The sequence below is a fragment of the Notechis scutatus genome, chromosome 5 (assembly GCF_049901735.1).
Source record: "Notechis scutatus isolate UNSWTSFEM ecotype Mainland chromosome 5, rNotScu1.2, whole genome shotgun sequence".
Classification (NCBI taxonomy): domain Eukaryota; kingdom Metazoa; phylum Chordata; class Lepidosauria; order Squamata; family Elapidae; genus Notechis; species Notechis scutatus.
The window spans coordinates 18,895,250-18,919,288 of NC_142013.1; the positions used below are offsets into that span (position 1 = coordinate 18,895,250).

The following is a 24,039-nucleotide window of genomic DNA, read 5'->3' on the forward strand; positions in this document are numbered from 1 at the left end:
TAAGATTGTCAGCCAGACAGATGCATTTAGTACCATATATCCCCAAAATTAGGCCTAACTGGAAAATAAGCCCTAATGTATCTTTTGTAGCAAAATTTAATATAAGACCTGGTCTTATTTTCAGGGAAACATGGTCGATTGATGGATGGACAGACAGACAGATCAATTGATCTATATTTCCTATCCTTTTTGGGGGGATAATAGGAGTATAACATATGAGACGATCTCCTCTGATTCTACCCATAGAAATACAGCCTTGTAAACAGGTGGAAAAGAAAGAGAGAGACTGGCCCAGACTGGTGTACATTCATAATAATGAATGAAGTCTTGAATCTGGGTTTGACCAATCACGTATAATCAGTACACCAATAACTAATGTCTCTTGTCTAAGAAAAGAAATCTCATTAGATCTCAACATTAGGTTTTTCTGGAAGTATTTCAGATTCCCCCTCTGGGTATGTCAAACCTTAGGTGGCTTTTGCTGTTCAGATGGGCTTGACATTTGAGAACATTAAAAAGTTCCTCTGTGCTGAGTCAGATCAATTATCCTTGTAGTCCAAAACTCTCAACTACCAGTGTTTTTCAGTGTATAGGCTTGTTTGGGAGTTGTTTTCAATGTATGGGCTTGTGTAGAAGAATTGGGAAGAACTGAAACTGTGATAATATAATAGTACAGTAGTAGTAGTTTCTGGGGAAAAAATCAAATTATACTTCTGTCAGTAGTAATAGTTGGTTTGAGCCATATTGTTAATGGCAGAGTGATTTGTTGCCCACTTGATTAAGGCCTGAGAGATTGAAGGTTTGAATCTGCACTGATTTTCAGTGGCTCATTGAAAGAGACACCTGTCCTTATCCGATTTAGAGATATCAGATAATTGAACACTGGGCTTTCTGCATGTTCCTTTGATCAGTATCCCACCCCTCTGTTAAGAATTTTCAACATAATAGATGTCAGACAAGGTCACATTATATTATGTTCACTTCAAAGAAAACTGCTGTGGGATTCTGCCAGCCCTGTGCATTTCTTATGCCAAAGATTAATAAGCCTGGCTATTTAATTATGAGTGAAATGTTCCTTTGCTTTTCATTGTTACATCATTGTCAGGTGTATGGTGCTTGCATTGCCCATATGCTGTTTTAATTCTTTCCACCACTATTTTCTAGGGTTGGTTTCTCAGGGATGCTGAGAGTACAAATCCTTTGATTTACATACATCTTAATTAGGGATGGGTTAAAGACCAGGGCATCTCTAGACCCTCCACTCTAGAGGAATAAAAGGATATGAAAATGATTCCAAGCTCATCTCCCTTGGCTTAATTTGCTAAAAAGTATTGAATTTGGTCATCTATGTCTTCTCTTTATTTTTTCCTCCCCCAAAATATATTGTGTGGACAATATATTAAAGTACAGATCTATAATAATTAGTTTGAAAGTGACCTGTAAGGTCCCTTTTTTTCTTTTTCTTTGACTTGTGGTATTCTTACTGATTTCAATCTCATTCATACCAAACAAAATACTAAATGCAGTTCTAAAAGGCTGTACAATTTGTGGCTATTTATGTAATCCTTTGTCTAGAGGAAGGAAGGAAGTCTTTTTAAATGGCCATTGAATCTAATATTCAATAAGGGTAGAATGAAAGAAGATTTAGTTTGACTTTTTCCTCTTAAAAGCAGGTTCAGCTATATTCTGTAGCACAATATAAAAAAAACTTCTGAACACACATATACCCCCAGTGTATGATTGTGAAGTTTTAATAAAATGCTTCATGGGATACTTGTTTGTAGGGCAACATTTATTAGTCTCTACTTCTAGTATACAGTAGATAACTTTATGCATTGAATGCATGTCTAGCTTTGAAAGATGACTTCTTTCTTATAAAGGTTTCCATATCATTCTTTAAAGTTTTCTTTTGTATACTCTTGTCTTCAGAAATCAGGTGGGTAGCAGAGAGAGAGAGAGAGAGAGAGAGAGAGAGAAACCAAACTTTAGAAGACTTTTCCAGAAAGAATGATCTCATGTCATGTCAGTTCTTTTGTCTCTTTGGCAAGTTGGGAAGACTTTTTCATTTCTAGCTTTTAGTTTGATTTAAACCCTGCAAGATTTTGGAGTTTCACCAAATCTTCCTACCAAATTACAGCAGCATTGACACAATGAATAATTAAATATGGGAAGAAAATTCCTGTTTAATTAATTGTTACAATTATCTACATGTTCAGCCCTTCCTTCCATTTGTCCTCATCTCTTTGGAGTACAACCCGTGCAAATCACTTCAAAAAAGTTACGCATCCCTCTTATAAAAAGACTCCTATTTTTCATATTTGAGGGTGGTTTGTTTGATTGCATTTACTTTAATTATATTTCAGCTGTGTCAGCCATTCTGGAAGCAGCATTGCCAAAAAGCTGGACTAATGATAAATAAAGAATTACATATTGGAAAACCATCTACCAGATAACGATAATGGAAAATTAAGGATTGAAGAAACACATAAGAAGTAGCTTGCAAAGGATTCAGATGTTTAGTTGGCCAGAATTAATTTTGTTTGCCAGATGTGTGAAAAGTCCTACTATTAAGATAATGCTCTTAATAATCTTACTGTGGGTTTTTTTTTGGTTTTTAAAGCATCGTATAAACTCAGAAATTATATTTTGTGCGCCATCTTTTGTGCCTTATTGAGTGTAAGTCATCCATAAGTTATAAGTTATTAATCTGTGTGTTGTGCCTGGCCTGCACAAATGTTAAGAATTGCTTCCAGCCAGTAGAAGTTTGCTGTCTTAAAAATAACGCCATGCAAAACAGATTTTGATGAACTTTATTGGGTAGCCTTTAATATTAGAGCAGAGGTCCTGTTCTGATATTTGATACTTTTCTATTTTGTAGCTCTCTTGGGCTTGCAGTGGCCCCTCGTGTACGATTTCTCCAGAAAGTCCAGAAGAAACTGCATACAGCGGAGCTTGAAAAAGGGGGGAAGGAGCAGGCTGAGGACACAAAGTTTTCTTTAAGTGATGAGGAGTTAGAAAAATGCAGGAGAATTTTCTCTAGAACAGGCATGTTGGGACAAAAAGAGCCAGAAGGCCTCTCTGGGAAAAGCAGTCCTGTTGAAGAAGCATTGCAGAGTCCGTCTGAGCCAGAAGAGCCTGTGATAGTCCATGAATCAAAGCCTGAAAGTCTGAATTTTTTCGAAGATGATGATGATGATGGAGATGACGATGACAATGCCTTTAAGGACGTGCTGACTGTAAAACGGCGAAATGTATTTGGCTTGGAACCAGAAGAGAAAGCACCATTGGTAAGGATTTTTTTTAATGTTAAGAGCCAGCCTTCTTCTTCTGGAAGAGGGTTATGATTTTCATTGTCCGGCTTTCCGAATATACATAGTTGACTATTGCATTACACAAAATACCAGACTATTAAGCCTATGCCTTGATCTAGCAGAGCTTTTCCATTGCTCATATATGAATTTGGGATAGCTGGTTATAATAATTTATTTGTATGAAGCTCTTGTTTAAATTGAATATATGTAGTGCTCGACTTACGATCACAATTGGGACAAGAATTTCTGTTGCCAAATAAGGCAGTTCTTAAGTGAGTTTGTGCCCAATATTACAACCTTTTTGTTCAAGTTGTTAACGAATCACTGCAGTTAAGTGCATCACATTCTTGTGAAGCCAAGCCAACTCTCTCCCATTGACTTTGCTTGTTGGAAGCCAGCTAGGAAGGTCACAAATGACAATTACATGTTCCCAGGACACTGCAACCGTAGTAAATATATGTCGGATGTCAAGTGTCCAAATTTTGATTACATGACAGATGGGATACTGTGATGGTCATGTGAGGATTGGTCACAAATGACTTGTTTCAGTGCCATCAATTTGACTGGGCGCTAAACCTCGGTTGTAAGCCAAGGACTGCCTATAGACTTTTTTTTTTATTGGTTGATATCTAAATTGCACAGATTGAGTTACTCAGCTGACTGAGTGGGCGTGGCCAGGATGGGCTAAGGCAGCATGGGCCGGTCCTTCGCCATTTCCAGGACAGCCTCTGGGACAATTCTGGGCCTATCGCTGTCTCCGGTTCCAGCGTGCTTGACACGTTTGTTATATACTAATGTTAGGGTTATATCATAGATTTTATTTTTATAAGACTTCAAGAAATATTAGTAACTTGAACATGTATAATTTGATAATTAAACTCTTATTATTCTTTTGTAGTTCTGATTAACATTGGATTATGGGTTAGTTAAAATATAATAATTGGCTTTTACTTTCATTGCCTTACAAAGCAAAAAGAAATGTAGAATTACTCCATTGCAGAATATTATGACAAGGGCTCTGGAAAAAGCCCTGACATTTCTTGGAGAAGTACATTATTTTATTATATGTCAACACTGGTTCAATCAAAAACTTCTAATTTTAGACTTAATACACACATTGGCATACTCACACTTTCATCAGCAAATATATTTTGTAATGTTGACAACTCATTTAATAAGTTGCCATGGTGAGAACAAGTTGCTTAATTAATTTTGTGGGTTTTAAAAGTGCAATGTATTTTAAATAATCTGTGTGAATTGACCTTGAAAGGAGCACTGTTCAAATACAAGCTACCAGCTACTAAATCCAGACTGTCAAGATAGTAACTCAATTTGCTTTTAAACATGCAGCCTATCTTCGTATGACTTTTAAGTTTGTCACCTAAAGGATGATCAGTGCTGCAAGTTGTAGAAAAGTGTATATCAATGCTTTGATTGTAACCAAGTGTGTCACTGAGGGACTGTAGGAAGTTAACAATTTGAAATGAAAGTCCAGTCATAATTATACCATATATTGAATGACAAGATCTATCCATGTACAGTATATGCTTCGTGATTTTTCTCTTCATGGTTAAACACACTTTCCCGGAAGAGTAGATGGCACCTATGGCTAGGGGAGCACAGGTTCATCTTGTACACTAATTGTACCCTTTCTTCACTGAGAAGACCTTACTCAACATCACTCACACCTTAGTGATGTCTTGACTAAATTATTGTAATGTGCTTTATGTGCTGCCTGCGTTTGAAGACTACCCGAAAGTTACAACTAGATCAGCATGCAGTGATGCATTCAGTTTTAAGCTCTTTGCATTTTACCCATGTTGTGTGAGAACTGCGCTGGCTTCCAGTTGCTTTCTGGATACAATTCCAAGGTGATTGTTACTACCTTTAAAGCCTTACATGCCATGAAACCTGGTTATTTGCAGGACTACATCTTCCTAAATATATATGCCAGCCCCACCAGCTCAGATATGGTGGCTGCGCTTCACCTTCCCTTAACTGTTGCCACCTGATGGAAGTTTGGAGATTCAAAGGGCTTCCACCTCTCACCAACAGATTCAGGCATTGGACTAGAATGGAAGTGAACCAAGAAAATGTAAAGGGGATTTCTAGGTGAGGTATGATGGACCAAAGATGTGTTCACAAAAATGACTGCGATAACCATGGCGCAGCACCCAAGGAAGATCAGTTTCCTGGACATTTTCCAGATAAGGAGAGGATGGGATATTGCCCACATGTGCTCTGGATAGTTGCTCCTTATGAGGTCACTGCAGGACAACAATTCTCCACAGGTTTGAGTGCCAGGATATGAAGAGATGAGATGAATCACAACTGCGTCAGAGTCTTTTAAAAAAATTTGTGAAATACAGTGCAAGCCTCGCTTTCTTTCAAAAATTGCCTATTGACCATGTTAACACTATAGGAAACCAAGCAGCACACTTGGTACTATAAAGAAATGTAGTGATGACCTCTTGGGGAAGGAAAGAAGATAGCGGACTCTAGTTTAAGTGGTTTTTAAAGGGGACTAGACGGCTCATGGAAAACTGGGCTGTCAGTGATTACATATCGTAATAGCTACTTACTACTTCCAGAATCGCAGGCAGCATACTTTAAATGTCAGTTGCTAGAGACCTATAATGAAATATAGGTGTAACCCTCTTATACTCTTACATACTTGGATCCATGCCTTCAAGTACATGGTTTGACTATTTGCAAAACTTAATAGGTTGGGAAGGTTTTTTTTAAAACAGATACAAATCTTAGTGGGCTTTGGTTGTCATTTTTCTTCCTGTTTTTTCAGTTGGGAAAAGGTTAGTGTATCTTGTTTCTGAGGTAAATCTAGTTGATACAAATGTGGGCGAAATATGTTTGAAATTGCTATAATTGTTCTTTCCATTTCCAAACTGTTTCCCCTCCCCCTCCTTCCAAGCTCATCGTGATCTTTTTGGTAATATTTACTCATTAGCAATTGGCAGGAGAGGATATCTTGGATATTTTGCTGATAGGTTCTATGATTAACACTACATTTTTCTATAATAAGGGAAATGTGATGACTTAAATAGTCCTTCCAAACCTATCACAATACTGAGTTTGTGAAAGTTACATAGCAAAATCTCGGCAGTCTTTTGTATTTCTCTAAAACCTTATTTATCCTTTCTTTTTAAAATATTTTTCTTTAAAAAAAATAACAGAACACTAAAAGATTTTGATTTTGCATTTGAGGGGAGTAAAATAAAGCTTAAGTATCACATAGGAGGAACAGATTTGGGTTCATTGGTTCTTCTGATGGTAGTTTTATAATGCCTATGTGAGATTGTTGATAGATAATTATGCATGCTGTCATTGAAAATGAGATGATAAAAATACAGTGGTCCGGGTGGATACATATGATGCTTATAACTTATTAATTATTATTCAAGGATTGCTAAGGCACTTCTATTCTTCCCCTTATAAAAATTCTACAAGAATATGGAAATTTTACAGCTGGGTGATTTATTATTTGAATAGTTGAAAGTATGATTGTCGTTTTCTCCACCAAACTGAAACACATATTGTTAGTGACTATGTTTTTGCCCCAATTAAAATGGAGTAGCTTATATCTACAGAATCGGAACAGACTATTAGTACAAATTATATCTTGAGAAATTTAAATGTGAATAATAGTGACTTTAGAATCAAGTGCTGGTTAAGAAGGCAGATACAAATTTATGGATTGGTCTGCTGTCCAGTTCCTGGGTCTCTTGGCACTTATTTCAAATTTTTACTGGCCACATATCAAAGGGGACAAAGGCCCAAAATTGATATCCCCTGCTCTATTTCCAAATCCTTGAGACCATGACTAGGAGATGTAATAACATTGATCAGTGTGGGACTTTCACATTTGAACTAATATCCAAGCCTAAACTCATAGTGGCAGTTGTATGCAAGTGATTAAAAATAATTGTGATCTCATTCCTTCTGTATCACAAAATGTGGAATGTGGAAGAGCTAAAGTATTGTGGCCTAATGTCCAGAAGTTTTTTAGTAAGATAATCAAGTGGAGAATTTATATTTCTCATGATTTTTTTCTGGGGAGGTGGGAAAAGTTTAGTCATAGGATTCTTTTTGTATTCTATCACAATAGTGCAAGTGTTCCATCTAAGAATTTGCTATTTTGATTCAGTTGTCAAAAATGGAAGAGAACTGCATTGACACCAGTGTAGTAACTTGTGTTTGCTATTTAGAAATCCAGTTTTTTCTCATTAGAGATAGGAATATTAAATGTTAATTTTTTAATTGAATTAAGATTTGAATTATTTCTTGTACCATTTTGAAAAACGATACAGAAGTATGAGCAATTTTATTTTAGCAATATGTAAAGGCTAGTGTTTATATTGTGGAAAATTAGATGAATAATAACTAATAATTTAATTTTAGAAACCTGTAAAGGCTTCTATTTTTATAGTTCAGTTGGTGCTATATTAGTGAAATGCTTTTAATATTCAGTCTCTTGGTAAGGCCATTACTTCCACAATATGTCTATGTTGTTACTATGTATAACTGGAACTTAAGTCCCCTAATATAGGCTGAGAATTAGTTATCTTTATTGAAGGTATTAATATTATTCAGAATAGTTTGTACAACTAAAAATATAACCCTGGAAGATATTTGGATAGAATCTAAAGTAGAATGTAAGGGAATTAATCTGTAAGCACCTTGAAAAATATGGTAGTTATCAAGAGCAAATCTTGCCAAACTATCCTTAACTCATGTTTTGATTGGATAATTTCCTGAATAGATTGTGAAAATGTCATAGATATAACATTTCACAAAGTACTGTTGATTAGCAAGCTAATTACATGTAGACTATTCGACATAATTATTAAATGGATACATATCTGGCTTGAAAATCATCACCCCAAAATGCTCATTGGTCATTTTTTAAAATCAAATTGGGGAGAGTAGGGTGCAACAGAAATCAATCCTAAGTGTTTATTCGTCAGTATTTTGATTAATGACTTGAATGAAGAAGCGGAGCCAAGGCTTACTGAATTTGCAGATATAAAATTTGTTGACTAGTTAATACCTTAGAAAACAGAAATAAAATTCAAAATAACCTTGATAGGTTAGAGCAGGGGTGGGCAAAAACTTTTTGGTTCGGGCCGCATTGACTTTTAAAAATTTGACAGGCGGGCGGCTCAGCACAAAGATTTTTGGGAATTGCCCCCTTTCTTCTCCTCCTTCCCCTCCCTCGGAGGCCCCTGAGTCAGGAGCTGTTGCTACCGCTGGCGCGCTCCAGTCCCGCATTGCCTCGGGAAGGGAAGGCAAAGGAAGAGCGCGGTGGTGCTTTGCGGCAGCAGTGGCAACGGGGGTCAGGCTCAGAGGCTCCTGGTTTTGCCTTTCCCTTCCCAAGGCAACGCTGGGACTGGGCCGCGCGGCCGCGCGCGGCGGTAACAACTCCTGACAGCCCCAGCCAGACACCTGAGCGGAGCCCGGCCGGAACTGCCTGTTGCTGCTGCAGGCTGGCTGCCAAGTGAAGCCGCACCAGCTCAGGGCAACTGTGAGGCAAGAGGAGAGGCAGAGAGGAGGCAGGAAGGGGAAACCCTGGCGCGCCGGGTGCACCTCCAAGCAGCCCGCCTGCCCGCCCGGCGGCCACACTCGCCTCCGTCGCGACTTGGGGCCAGGCGCGGCGCCCGCGAGAAAAAGGAAGCCGCAAGTTGCTGGGAAGTTGCTCGGGTGCTGGGAGCAGGCTTTTAAAGTGCCGCCCGAGCAGGACCGCCGGAGCCGGGAAGCGGGGCACCAAGGCAGGGCAAGGCTCCACCAGCAGCGGCCTAGCTTTAGGTGGCTCCAAGCCGCCCGCTCAAGCAGCCCGCCCACCCGCCGGGCGTGAACCTTCCCACTCCTCAGCGGGAAGACGCTCCAGCCTGCAAACTTTGCCTTTGTAAAGTTTAAGCCTGAAGCCCGGAAAAAAGGGGATCGGTGGGGACTCACCTTCGGAGAGGTCGCACTCGAAGGTGATTTGAACTCCCAGCCGAGGCCTTTGCAAACTTCTTCTTCTCTTTCCTACCCAGAGAGCGCTCCGCACTGTTTTGCAGCTTTGGGGGCCACGCGGCAGGGCAATCGCCACGCCCAGCAATTTTTTTTCAGGGGCGGGCGGATTGGACAGACCAACGGGCGGATGTGGCCGCGGGCGTAGTTTGCCCACCCCTGGGTTAGAGAAATATGCTGAAAGAAAAATGATGAAATTTAAAGGGACGTGTAAAGTTGTTTACTTAAGACAAAAGTAAATGAACAAGTATAGAATGGAAGTACTGGGCATTTGTGGAAAAAAATGTGGAATAGTAATTGCATGTAAATTGAATATGATCCAGCAGTATGTTGTTGCTGGAAAAAATGTTAGGTTGCATAAAAAAACCTATATTTTCCAAATCATTTACAAATTAAACAATTGTTCCACTATTTCTGCTTTGTTCAAACTCTGCTTGGAAATACGAGAACCAATTTAAGTTACTACAATCTGTAAGCATTAAAAGACATTGGTAATCAATGCTTCAATCAGAACTCTTCTTGAATATTGCATCCAGTTCCAGATCCCATAGTTAATCAGGTTCAGAGAACAGCAATTAGAATGATAAATGGACTAAAAAAAGGTCCTTTGATAAGAAATTGATGGTGCTGAGAATATTTATAGTTACAAATTTTTGAGTTGCATAATTGAAAGGGGGAGCCTTTTGGCAGAGGTCTTTGTTGGTCTGTGGAGAGGGTATGAAAAGACCACAGATTGTAGGCAGCCTCAGTCTGTTCATTGTTCCTGAAAAATTCCTTGGTTTTCTTAAGAATTCTGTAGCTAAAACATTAGGAAAGAACCCCTTGAGCTGCAGTAGAAAAAAAAACAAAATGAACCCAACCAAGCATGAATAAGAGCCCTCTATACAATATTGTTTAGTATTCTGCTTTCTTTTTTCATTGTGAGGCTGCCCAGAATAAGTCTCTATAACTTGGCAAATAATCCTGCCAGAGTTGGGCAGCCTAGAAATTTAATGAATTAATTAATTAATTCAAATGCTTGAAGGCATGCCATATAGAAATTCAAGACCCATTTCCTCTTGTTTCAGAGTACAGAACATAGAATTACACAGTAAATATAAATTATGACTGAATGTTATAAAAATATTTAATAAGAGCAATAACTGTGTAATCCAGTGGGTTTCTTTTCATTGGATTTGTCCAAGAGAGATTACTCAGTCATCTGTCTGATATATTTTAATTTGAATTTCAACACTAAGCAATTGGCCTTGATGGCCTAAATAGTCGGTCTAATTGTGTGTGTTTGTGTATGTATATGTATGTAAAAGAAGAAACAGACATCCTGCGATCTCCGGAACTAAAAATTATATTTATTGTACTTACTAAGCTTTCATCAGCCTCTGCTGACATCGTCAGAGTATTAAGCTACCATTACAGAGATCTATGCCTTTATATATCATTAATCAATTAATCACAGGATGTCTGTTTCTTCTTTTACAAATAAACTTGAAACTCGTACTTTTAGAATAGTTTGATATATGTGTGTGTGTGTGTGTGTGTGTGTGTGCGCGCGCGCGCGCTCACACACACACACAATGCTTTTGCATTATGCATTCAGTGGGGCAAGATGGAATATGGTCCACTTAATGGGGGAGCAATATGTAGGAGGAATACATAGGAAATGATTTAGATGAAAACTAATTGAAATGTTAAGTGGAAAAAAGCCCAAGGCAGGGTTAAGATTAGCATAAAACATAAATACCTGATGAAAAACAGTTTCTTTGACACTGACAAAGAAAGGAAAAAATGGTAGAGTTAATGTTGTATTTTATGGAAGAAATGAATTATTGGCTTATGTGTTGGTCATGCACTCTGATAAAAATATTTTTTAAATGTTACAAAGCAGAAAGAAATCTAATTCAATGCAGCAGCAGCCAGCTTTTAAACTTCTGGTAGTAAATTATCAGTAATTGCTGAGAACTTTTGCAGAATGTACATCATCTTGACCAATGGTTTTTTTTTTAGAGATTTCAGAAAATCTTGTTTCAAGCCCCATATGCTGTTCTGATTCTAAAATAGCTGTTCTGACATTATTGGAAGTGTTCCAGTGCTGTTCTGACTAATCCAGAATTGTTTTAAGTTCAAAATGGCTTGAATTTATATCACAGCTATTTCCAGGTCAAAAAAATTCAGGAATAATGGGAATATCATTTGACATGTTTTTGGTAAGGTCTGTATAAATCATTTCAATTTTTTCCCAATAATTTTATTGACTATTGTGATATATAAAATACAATGAAAATAAAGATAATAGGAAAATGGGAAAGAGAAAGAAAGGGGAAAGCGTGTTATAAAGGGAGAAAGAAAAAAAAAAGCATTGACTTCCAACTTTTTTTCATTAAAGTAAAGTACAAGATAGAATCACAGCCTCAGCTTTTTGCTTGAGCCAAACAAGTACTAGCCATCAACAAAATAGATTAATCGGAACAAACTCACAATCAAGAGTTCATTTCTCTCTGTCTTGAGCACAAAGGCTAGAAGCTGTTTCCAAGTAGAGACAAAACTGGATATATTCTTTTCACTAATTAAAAACAATCAATTTTGCCATCTCTATTAGCTTTCCCATTTACGTTGTGGGGATTGATGTATCTTTCCATTTCTGTACACATAGAATTCTTGCTGAAGTCAACATAAACAATAACAAACTTCTTTTTTTCAACAAAGATCTTTTTTCCAATTCCTTGTCCAAAATCCTAAGAGAAAAACTTCAGCTTTCAATTTAACATTCAGTTTGAATAATCTTCTGAATTATAACATGAATCTGGGCCCAGTATTTCTTTACTTTACCACAAATCCACCAAAAATTATAAAGCTATCTTCTTTAAAATTAAACTTCCATCATACATTTGAAATATCTTTATACATCTTTGACAAATTATTAGGTGTTAAATACCAGTGATTCATCATTTTATTTAAAAAATCCATTCAAATTCAAAGTTAATTTTAAATGGTTCAACTACAGTACATATGTTTTCCTTTGCTCAAACATTATATTGTATCCAAAGTTCTTTGCCCGCTGAACTATACACTGTTTCATGTATTCTTTTTCCAAATCCAGTTTTAACAAACTCACCATGAGCATAGAATACAATTTATTTATTTATTTATTTTGCAAATTCAGACCCATAACTTTTCTTGTCTAAATTAAATATTTCCTTAAATTGTAAGCAGGGGTGGGATTCAAATTTTTTAACAACCGGTTCTGTGGGCGTGGCTTAGTTGGTGGGAATGGTTTGGTGGTTATGTGACTGGGTGGACGTGGCTTGGTGGTCCTGTTATTGGCTGGGCGTGGCCAACTCAATATCACTCACATCGAGGCACACATCTCCTCGCCTGGCTTCTCATGACTGGGGATGCTGCAACAGTCGTAAGTGTGAAAAATGGTCATAAGTCACTTTTTTCAGTGCCATTGTAACTTTGAATGGTCACTCCACACAAGCAAAGTACCAGCAAATGAGGGGGGGGGGAAACTCTAGAGACGTTCCTGAGACAGGAAGTCTAGTCCTGCCAAGAATGTAATAAGAGTTAACGGAGAGGCAGTTTCTGTAAGCAATACCAGAATATTTCCTTCCTGCCTTCCTTACAGGATTAGGCCAGTAATTTCTTCTAACAACCGGTTCTCCAAACTGCTTAGAATGTTAACAACCGGTTCTAGTGAATAGGTGCGAACTGGTAGAATCCCAACCCTGATTATAAGTATGTGAATCAGTGGCAAAATGTCCTTCTGATTCCAATTTTTCTTTTCACATGAGAGTAGTTTCACTTTGCCTAAAAAATATTATCTGATCATAAGTCCACTAGTCTGGCTGATTAACCCATTTCAGACTTGTCAGTTCTGTCTATCTCACTAAAAATGTTTGGTTGTTAGTTAATTGAAATAATCAGCTTGGTATTTTTTTTTACCTCTGATAAAGTAAAAAATTTTTTTAACTTTTTCAAAATGTTTTCTCAAGCTGCGTAGGAACATTTAGTTCTTACAGTGGAACAGCAGTTCTTTTGAGAATGTTATTTATTAACTGATGAAGGCAGAATATGTGCAAAAATAGGGAGAGAAATAAGATTGAACTTGGGTTAAAAATATTACAGGACTATGTTTTTTGACAAGCGAAGTTGGAAAATGCTGGGAAAATGCTGTGATAATTTTGCTTAAATATAATAAGTCATTTATTAGTAGTAAAATATTATTACTATATATTGAATTGAAAAATAAGCCTATCCAAATTGCCATGGTGAATTAATATCTAGCTAGTTCAACATTAATTTTCTACTTTCCAGTTTCTAATTTTCCATTAATTTTGATCTCGACATGAAAGAATTTTCCACTTTGGCTGTATGTTTTCTTTCAAAAACTTAAATAGAAGCAGTGTTTCCCATTAATGTTCCAACATTTCTGTATAAGAATGGCAATGAAGTAAGGGTAAATATATTAAGGAGTTGGAGTACAGAAGAGATTTGAAACATTCAGTTACCGTATGCAGTTGCCTAAATAATTCCAAATTATAGTGCTAGGGGCCTAATATTCAGAGAGGAGAAATTAAAGATAGAATACTAGATTTTACTAAATGAGCATCAGAGAAAAGTAATTGATTCTTTGTATCTCCTTGAATGTGTCTATGAAGTTTTCTTGATGACATCATGGTAGTGATTTATCACTGCCTTCTTATGGTTATTTTTTCAACTTCCACCTTAATCCAATATAAAGAATTAAGCACACAGAAATATAATTATGTAATTTTGTTTTTAGTGATATAAAATACCCTGAATTTCAGATCTTCAGATCTATAGTGATATTTATTTTCCTTCATCACTTGTTTTTATTATTAGTTCATTCAGGTTGTTGGGGGCAATATGCTGACTCGGTAAACCACTTAGAGAGTATGAAGCAGTATGAAGAGTATGAAGAGATATATAAGTCTAAGTGCTATTGCTAAGTGTTATTGCTATCTTACAATTGGCTTTGTTTTCTTTAAGTAGCATGCAATAGTTGATAAATAGTGACTGCTTTTATAGCCCCTTTTAATATTTCCAAATCCAGATGATCTACATTTTCATTTTTGTGTTTTTCCTCAAAAAGCATCAGCTATGAAGGGGAGTTATCTCTAAAACACCGTCTGATATAAAACTAAGAACTTCGTAGAAATGGCTTCCTTAGAAAAGCACTTAGAAAATACAGTTCAGGATTCAGAGCACGGATATCCTGTTGACTTAGCATTTGGTAAGATTAAAAGAGTAAAGGTCCATTGTTGGAGTTTATTATAGATGCCTTCAGGTAAGCAGATGAGGTTTTTTTCTGCATCAAATGACCAGTTTTTCAAAGAGACATGTGATAGTGATAATGGGAGATTTCAATTATCCTGACGTTTGCCGGGAATCTAATTCTGTCAAGAGTCAGAAGTCCAGCAGATTCTTGTCGTTTGTTGCTAACCATTTGTCAGGAAGTAGAAGAAAGAAGGTTGGGGAGAAATTGGTTGACGATTGAAGAACTGAAAGTGGTCATGTTATCCTTGGGTTTAGTATGATAGATAGGCAAAGGAAGAGGATCCCAAAAGAGATAGAACTGCATATGGGACTACACTGCAGTAGATTTTGATGAACTCAGACACAAGGAAGTACAGCTTCAAGAACTTTGCAATTCTGAAGGAGAGAAGTATTCAGGAAGAATGGGAAAATCTACAGCATGAGATATTAATTTCCTAAACTTTATTTATTATGCAGAACTCAATTGTCCTTTGTTGTTCAAATTGATGCTTCTGAGTTTGCATTGGGCGTCTCTTTTTTGAGACCACTGTTATCCGTTGAAAAGAACTTAGCAATGAAACACATCATGAATCACTGAACCTACCTTTTAGAAAAAACATCGTATCCCAACCTGATTTTCCCTGATCAGAAAAATCTGAAATACATACAGACCTTCCAGAAACTTGCATAATATTAGATCAGATTGGCACACTTTTTTTCTCTCATTTTGAGTCTCATCTATATTGCTAGTTGACAGAACAAGTTGTGTGAGTATCTTTTCCTTAAACATGATTTTTTTTCCTCCTTATGAACCAACTTCCATCTGGAAGTTGAGTCATGGCAACTGGACTTGTTTTCTTGTTGGATTGAGATGTTGACTGCTGATATAAGCAATTCTCATCGCTGGAGATTTTTAAGAAAGAGATTGGACATTTTTTTGTCTCAAATGGTGTAAAGTCTCCTACTTGAATAGAGGGTTGGACTAGAAGACCTCCAAGATCCTTTCCAACTCTTATTCTGCTATATTGTTATATTGGAGGCCTAATTAGAAACAATCTTAATGAGAAGAAAAAAAAGAAGAAATCAAATGAGGAGAGTATAGAGGCAAAACTCTCTTAAACGATTAACAGAAAAAGAGGCAAGTGTAGGAAGTGAAAAGGGGGAGGATGTAATCAAAGAGTATGGGTCCATTTCCAGACATTGCAGAAGTTCTGTTAGGAAGGTGAAAGCTAAAAATGAGCTGGAGCTTGTACGAGATACTAAGAACAGCAAAAACATTATTTGTATATGTTCAAAATAAAAGAAAAACCAAAAAGGGTGTAGGTCCATGGCAAGAAGAAAGTACAGGTAGTCCTCAACCTACAACCATAATTGACCCCAAAATTTTGGTCATTGAATGAAGCAGTCATTAAGCAGAGATGTCATGTGTCGTCTTTACTCAATTGCTGTAAGAGCAGCACTCCCAGTTGTGGTCGTTAAATAATGTTGCAGATGTAAAATGGTTAAGTTGTTAAAAGTCTGTGGTTCAACGTACATCAGTGCCTCGGGGGAGGATCTTGGCAGATCTCAGCTGGCCACAGGGCTCACCAGTGTGTGGAAACCTGCTGTGACCCAGAAGGCCTTGGCTAGCTACAGGGCTCACTGGGATGTAGAAACCTGCGATGGCTTGGGGAGCCCAGGCTCACTTCCTGCCTCACAAGGCCCAGGAGATCTTGGCTGGGTATAGGGGCCACTAGTGGACATAAATGGCCTTTGTGGTTTTTCTGCAATTAATGACAAATGCGCCCATTCCAAGCAAGGCTGCCTCATACTATCCTGCAAATAGGTGCCATACTTGCAATAGTTTGGGAGACTGTCCATATCACCTGATTTAGAGAAGGAACCTTTTGAGTGATTGTAAGAATCCAGTACACCCATGCTATGTAGCTCATACCCGCTGGTAGTTCCCACCTGCCAACCTCCTTGCTTGGAACTCCTGCGTCTTCCTGCTAAATAACCCATGTGTTTCCGGAGTTGCAATGGCAACTTCGACTGAGAGATTGCTGTCACTAAGCAATGCAGTCACATGTTGTCATACTTTACAACCACATTACTTAGAGATGAAAACGTTGATCCCAATTGCCATCATAATCTAAGGACTAGTTGTATTTATTTAAAACAGGCTAAGACTTCCTTTGGATGGAAAGCCACATTTAATCTATTAGCATTGTTCTGGGGGCACCACAGAGTAGGCGGGATTGAGATAAAGAAACAGGTTGGGTTAAGAGAAAGCATATGTTTTGGTTTAATTACTTTACATGTAGATCTAACTAAGTTAAATTCATTAAATATGGCATAGATTGTTTCAGCTATATTTAATCTTTCTCCTTGTTATCATGTAAAATTGCATGTAGTAGGAAATGTTAGAGGAGTCTGGGAACTCCTTTGTTGGGGAGAAATCTGTGGGTCGTTAGAACTATGGACTCCAGTTTATGAGATTCTTAATAGACAGGTACAATTTCCAATTTAAAGCCATGAGGGAAAACAATTCCAGGGAAAAAAACCACATTGGCGGAAAATTGTGCTATATTAGTATTCATTTTTGTATTGCCCTTCATTGATCTAAGTTCACTTTGCTCTATTAAGAACAGACGTGACAGTGCATATATCTTGGTTAGGATTTAACATCTTGGTCTTTTTATTCGAAGTAAAAATATAATTTAACCAAAGTAATTATGTTTAGTTACTCTGCTTATTAATTTGCTTTAATTAAAATTTTGTTACATATAGAATTACTAAGAAACGTAGGATGTCTTAATTTTATCAGCGTCTAGTGGAAAAATCAAAGTTGAAGACAGAAGAAAGCATCAACTTGATAAAATAGAGTTATACTAACAGCAGATTCACTAACTAGATGAAATTAACAATAAAGTCTATGAACAAATGTGGCACTTAAGCCTCTTCCTTTTCTTCTTAGGCAAAATTTCAATGTCCCTTTGGAGTAAAATGACATTTGTCTCTTAAATGAGAATGCTAACTGCACTGTTTGTTCTCTGAGTATAGGAACTATAGCATTATGATATTCTATATAAAAGTATTCCAATTGTAAGTTAATAGAAACTGTGTAAAGGGAATGAAAGATAAAATTGGAGCACATTATCTTATTGAATTCAGTATTCTAGACAAAAATCTTTCACAAAAAGTTATTCTTTTTAACTTGTTCCCCTTTCAGGCTAATTTATAGGACAGTGACATTTCTAAGAATTTTTCAATTATTGTATAAATTAAACTCAATTGTATTCATTTACAAACAGAACTAAGCCTTAATATATTATAAAACTCCAAGCCAATATTTTGTTTTCAAATGAAACAGTTATAAATACAGAAGAATACACTTTTTAAAGGAGCTTTCCCAGAATTTGTAGAAGGAATTTAGGGAGTTGAAGTGTCAAGATGTCTGGTGACCATAACCGGGAACATATTATTCAACTCAGCATAAATCTGGTGTACAGAAACCATTAGCAAAATGATTTGGTTAAAAGCCAATTGTAATCATGGGTTTTCAGAGCATTTTTTAAATCTGGTGCTGAAGGTGGAAGCTGTCTCAGTCCTTGAAGGTTGAATGTGGCATTGCTGTGGAGCACTATATCTTTGGATATGCAACGATCTACCCAAACAAATATTGATTAAATATATTATTACTTCTTTGTAAAATGCAAGTTGCCCCTTAATGGAAGCTTCTAAAATGGCTTCACTTCCTGACTTCTGACAGCTTAGCGTGAACAATGTTAGGGACAACTTTCATATGCAGTCAGAATTGAGGTTACAGTATATTATTAGACAACCTTGGATGCTGTAGGACAAGGGTGTCAAACTCAATTTCATTGAGGGCCGCATCAGGGCTGTGGTTGACCTCAGGGGGCCGGGTGGGTGTGGCCAACTGGATGGGCATGGCCAATTGGGTGGGCATGGCCAGCTTGTTGCCACTCTCCAAACTGCTGGTATGTTTCCTCTTCGCATTGGGTAGACCGGGCTGAAGCCACCTTTGCACTGGGTAGACCAGGACGGTCCTGCAGGCCAGATCCAACCACACCGTGGCCGGATCTAGCCCACAGGCCTTGAGTTTGACACCCCTGCTGTAGGAGGACTGGCAGAATCTGATGATGGAGTTAAAAGAGAAATCAGTGAGGAATCCCTTTATAGCCACAAGTAGACTAAGTCCAATCGTCTTTGAATTCTGTGGTCCCTTATCTAACTCCTAGCAGGCCACTAATGATTAGTTGAGAATATTTCTGTGCATGGCCATGATTAGCATAGCAATAGTAATAGCATTTTAGGCTTTACAGGACTCTCTGGGCAGTTTACAATGTAGGCATGATTTGCATATTGCCCCCAACAATCCGGGTCTTCAGTTTACCAAACTCAGGAGGGCATTTTGCCTGCAATGCTGCATTTTTAACCACTGTGCCATTTCTAGAACAAATAAGGTTGCTTAGTATTTCAGGTTTGAAAGTGCAGAGTCAAGAGGGCAGGTAGCATCTGTTGGAAACTCCTTCGGACACCTGAAGTTGTGTGTCTGCAAGCAGTTCTAGGAAGAAAAAAAACACCTTTGATGTAAAGAGTTGTTGACATACACAACTATTTGCCACATGATCTTTTTTGCTTTGAATTTTACATGCTTCCAGCCATAATAAATTATATATAAAGCTTTCTCCCAAACAATGTAAATTTTTCACTGAATTCAATAAAACTGGACTAGCTATCTAAGCACCCTGTGGGCCAGATCTGGCTCCTGGGCCTTGAGTTTGACACCCCTGGCCTAGTAATTACAGCAAAAATATAAGAATGTGAGGTGATTTTTTGGTTATAGGTTGCTTGTTTCAGAAACTGAAGCGGGTTAGGAATAAGCGGGATGATTGGTTCAAGGTCACCACCTGACTCCTTGCCTAAGGGAGAATTGGAAACTAGGTTTTTCTCCACTCTTAAGTCTAGTTCAGGAATTGGTAACTGGCTCAGGAATTCTGGAGGTCCACAGGTCATAAAGGGGCCAGTGTTGGCTTGACCACTACAGGCAGTCCTCGAGTTATGACCGTAATTGAGCCCAAAATTTATGTTGCTAAGTGAAACATTTGTTAAGTGAGTTTGCCCCATTTTACGACTTTTCTTACCACGGTTGTTAAGTGAATCGCTGCATTTGTTAAGTTAGTAACGTGATTGTTAAGTAAATCTGGCTACCCCATTGACTTTGCTTGTCAGAAATTTGCAAAAGCTGATCAAATGACCCCAGGACACTGCAGCCATCATAAGTATGAACTTTCTTGCCAAGTATCTGAATTTTGATCATGTGACCATGGGGATGCTGCAAAGGTCGTAAGTATGAAAAACGATCACAAGTCACTTTTTTCAGTGCCGTTGTAACTTTGAATGGTCATTAAATGAACTGTTGTATGTCAAGGACTACCTGTGCACCATGTTTTTTACAGAATTTGAATACTTAATCCATTCAAACTCAACAGTTAGTTCAGTGTTCTGGGTATTTACATGTATTGGGCTATTGATTACAGTGCCTTCAAACAGAACTGAGGGAAACCTACATTGGCAGGTTATCAGGGATCTTAAATGAACTCTGCCCCCAGGCCTCTCAGCCTCTTGATGAGCACAACACGATCTTTTTCAACCTGCTGATAATGCTGCTTGATACGAATTTCGGTCTTTTGTTGGAAAGGCTAAGGACATTAAAAGACTGATAAAAAAATACAATGAAGTTTCTTAAAAGTGACAAAAGGTTTTCATCCAGATGGAAGCTCTGCTGTTTGGTCTATTAACTTTCTCTTCTGTATCCATTTGCTAAAAATATTTCTCCTGCCTGTTCTTCCCCCAAAGCAATTAAGGCAGGAATGTCAAACTCACATCTTCACGGCGGCGTCATATGTGTTATCGTCACGTGTGTTATCGGGACTTTTTCTCCCTTTGCTAAACCGGATGTAGGCGTGGCCAGTGCGTGATGCATCTGGCTCGGATGACAGCCCTGAGTTAAGGGGGAGAATGGAGACTGAATGGTGATTCAGAGTTGTAGACCTCTATTTTTTTGCTAAATGTTCTTAAGACATCAAACCTTGCAAGATTCCAGTCATAGATTTTATCATTTGGATAATGAAAATCTGTCTTAAGTTAGCTCCTTTGTTCAGTTCAAGTTGATTTTCACCTTTAAAGCCCTACATGACTTAGGAGTGGCTAACTCGGTAACTTACCTTCTCTAATTTGAATCTGCCCATCCAGTAAGACCTGAGAGAGAAGGTTTGTTGTGAGTCTAAATACCAAGACTTAATCTGAATATTTGGACCACCAACCCTTATTACATTTTTAGAGAGGTGGAAATATTAATTGATACAAGTTGCAGTAATGGATTAAATAAATACCGTAACTATGAGGGCTGTGGTTTTGTAACGGTTTTAAAATATATTGAAGTGCTTAATTCAATTACTGGCTTGTGATTGTATTAAATAACCTCTGATCCAATAGCCTGTGATGCTGCTTTAGAAAATTTAATTGATAAAGTGCCATCAGAAAAAAAAAGGTTTTTCGCATCTTTTGGAGCTTGGATGCTCCTGCTGCATTCAGATTTTTTTTAAAACCGTGAGCAGTAGTTTGTATAAGCCATTTGTTAAACAGATTAGAAACAAGACTGTCTTTTAAATGAGCAAAATATTCTTGGCTTGTTTGTTCAGTTCTGGCTTCCTTTCCTTCCTCCTTCAACTGCCCTTACTTTTCACTTCTGTGAATTTATTAAAAGCTTGGGCAAAGCACCAAGTCCAGAAGGGGACTAAGCAAGGAAACTATAAGCAAATCACGAACCCTGATACATACATCATCTATTCTGCAGCTGTATTCAGTAAGCAAACAACTAATTTTCTTTTTCATAAGGTGGTTTCCTGCTCAAAACAACCTAAAATTTGTTCCCTGATTCCTACTTGCATATCATGTTAAACAAAAATTAGCACAGGTTACGATTAATGCTGTCTGCCTCATTATGGAAATAGTTGCAATGTCTTGAGAAAGTTTTGCAGTGACAGATAGGAAAGTCTTCTTTGGGATCCTCACAAGTCTGGAAAACACGAGGCTTCTTCACAACTTGAAAAATAAGAACTTTATACATATTTCTTTGCACTGGAGAACACCTTTTTTGAAAGGATTTTCACAGATCTAAGAACTAATTCTTAAAAATCAGTCCAGTCTTGGAACTCCATTTTACAGTGATAAATAAAGAAGAAAAGAAAGCAGAACAGCTTCCTATAGTTTTTCTGCATAAGTCCAATTTAACAGAATTTAACAGGATAACAGTTGGAAGGGACCTGGGAGGTCTTCTAGTCTACCCCCTGCTCAGACACAAAACTCTATGCCATTTTAGACAAGCACTGCCTGTTTTTTTATGTTTTTGATTGCTGTCTTGTTGAAATAGTCTTTTAAGATTCAGTGTCTTTATTGATTGTGGGTATCGGTTTGAAAATCCCACACACACTGCAAAAAAAAAAGTCTATGAGAACTACTAGATAGTATCTGCAAAACAGAAGCAAAAATCATTGGAAACAATATGCTAAAATAACAATTAGTTCTTCAATATGGCTTGACTTGTATATACAACAGTGATCTGCTGAGTATGAGCGTAGAGATCTCAAACATACAGTGCATAGAAGAAAATCTAATAATATTTCTGAGCTAGAATAAACCTGAAAGAAAGAGTAGGAATGAATGCAAGAATAGAAGAATTCTTATCTGGCTATAGGAAATATTTGGAAGCTGTTATTTTTGCCAAAGAGATGTTATAAAATAATTGAAAGCTGTCCAGAGTTGCTTTATGGAATGAGTTGGGGAAGGGAGGGAGGGAAGGGAAGGGAAGGGAAGGGAAGGAAGGAAGGAAAGGAAGGAAGGAAGGAAGGAAGGAAAAAGAAAGAATGGACTCTTAAGATTGCCTGAATACAGCATCTGCATATTCATTGTTTTCCCAATTCAGAAAATTGCATAAACAATTGCATGTAAAATATGCATTCAGATTTGCAAAATGTGTATTTAACTTTGTATCATTCATGAACAGAAGTGTTAGCTTCTGTTCATTTAGGGATTCATGAAAAGAAACAATTTGAACAGGTTGCCTAAACTTTTTCAAGTAATAATCGTGAAAAAAAATTCTCTATTTTGTTCCCTCACTTCTTCACAGGCTTGTTCTGGAAACCAGTACATGCCTAAGATTCCAGATTTGCGACAGTAAGCTTTATTTCATCTCTGCTGTTTAACAGTTTGGAGTTTAGTGCCTCTGGCTGTTTTTGGCACCTGTAGAGTTTTCCCAGTCATTTTCCATTCACACACTGAAGATTTGTGTTACAAACTGCATAATCAATTACCATGTTTTTATAGCAATTATGATAATTATAATTATTGGAATTACAATAGTATTGTTACGGTAATTGGTCTTTTGATTTTGTGCCTTCGAGTTGGTGTTGACTCTCAGTAACCACACAAAAATAAACCGAGTTATAGCAATTACGATTAATTAATACATAAAGATGACATACAAACATTAACATATCATTGTCTACATGATTCACCAGAATACCTCTCTGGAAGCCCACTAATTCTTTGTCTTACCTATATTTTAAGAGATCATGTTAAATAAAAAATATAAAATATCCAAATTTTAAAAGATGCTGCTAAATAAAAAAGTTAAGTCAAGAAGCACTGCTCTATTTTGTTGGAAGATAGTTCTGTTAATGTTATCATTCTGGATCTCTTGTATCTGATCCTAAGGAGTAACATAAGTGAACCAGATTAGCCTTAGATGGACAGTACCATTTTGTGGTTTCACAAATCCTCTCCACATATCAATTTGAATGTCTTTGGATTTTTCATGTTCTAGTATATATGAAAACCTAATAAATATTGAGGGAAGTAGTATTGATTCATACACAAATTCATACACAAATGTGTTGTCATATTGTTTGCCTGTGCTTGTATCATTTTATTTATTAATTGAATTTGTAGAGCCACCCACTTCACAAAATACAATTCTGGGTGTTGTAGGTTTTATACTTAATTTTATGGCATGTATTTTGGGAATGTGCATGTGTCAAAAATGTGAAAAATGTCCTTTAATCTTTGTATGAGCACAAAATCATTTTGGTAGTCATCACAAAAAGTGCTACTCAAAAGGCAACTGGACTATTTAGTTTTGTTTCTTGAAAACATTTTGTTTCTCATCCAAGAAGCTTTTTCAATCCAAAATCATTTTGCTAGACTAGCACAAAATCATTTTGCTAGTCGTTAAATCACACATGTCTTCTTTTTCAGACTTCTGTTTGAGCTTAAATAAAGATGCTGCTGCTTTAAACGGTTGACTAATACAAGTTAGTGGGATTTTTTAAAGTAGCTGCAAAATGCCCTCAAAGTCTTG

The 24,039-nt window shown here is 37.2% G+C and overlaps 1 protein-coding gene across 1 annotated transcript in view; it reads left to right on the top strand.

The window, feature by feature from the left end:
* Window positions 1–24,039, top strand: part of DDX10 (DEAD-box helicase 10) — a 159,786-nt gene that overhangs the window by 45,226 nt on the left and 90,521 nt on the right. Inside the window, exon 13 of the mRNA XM_026685339.2 lies at window positions 2,879–3,287. Coding sequence (XP_026541124.1) covers window positions 2,879–3,287 — 409 coding nt within the window. The remainder of the gene's footprint in view (window positions 1–2,878; window positions 3,288–24,039) is intronic.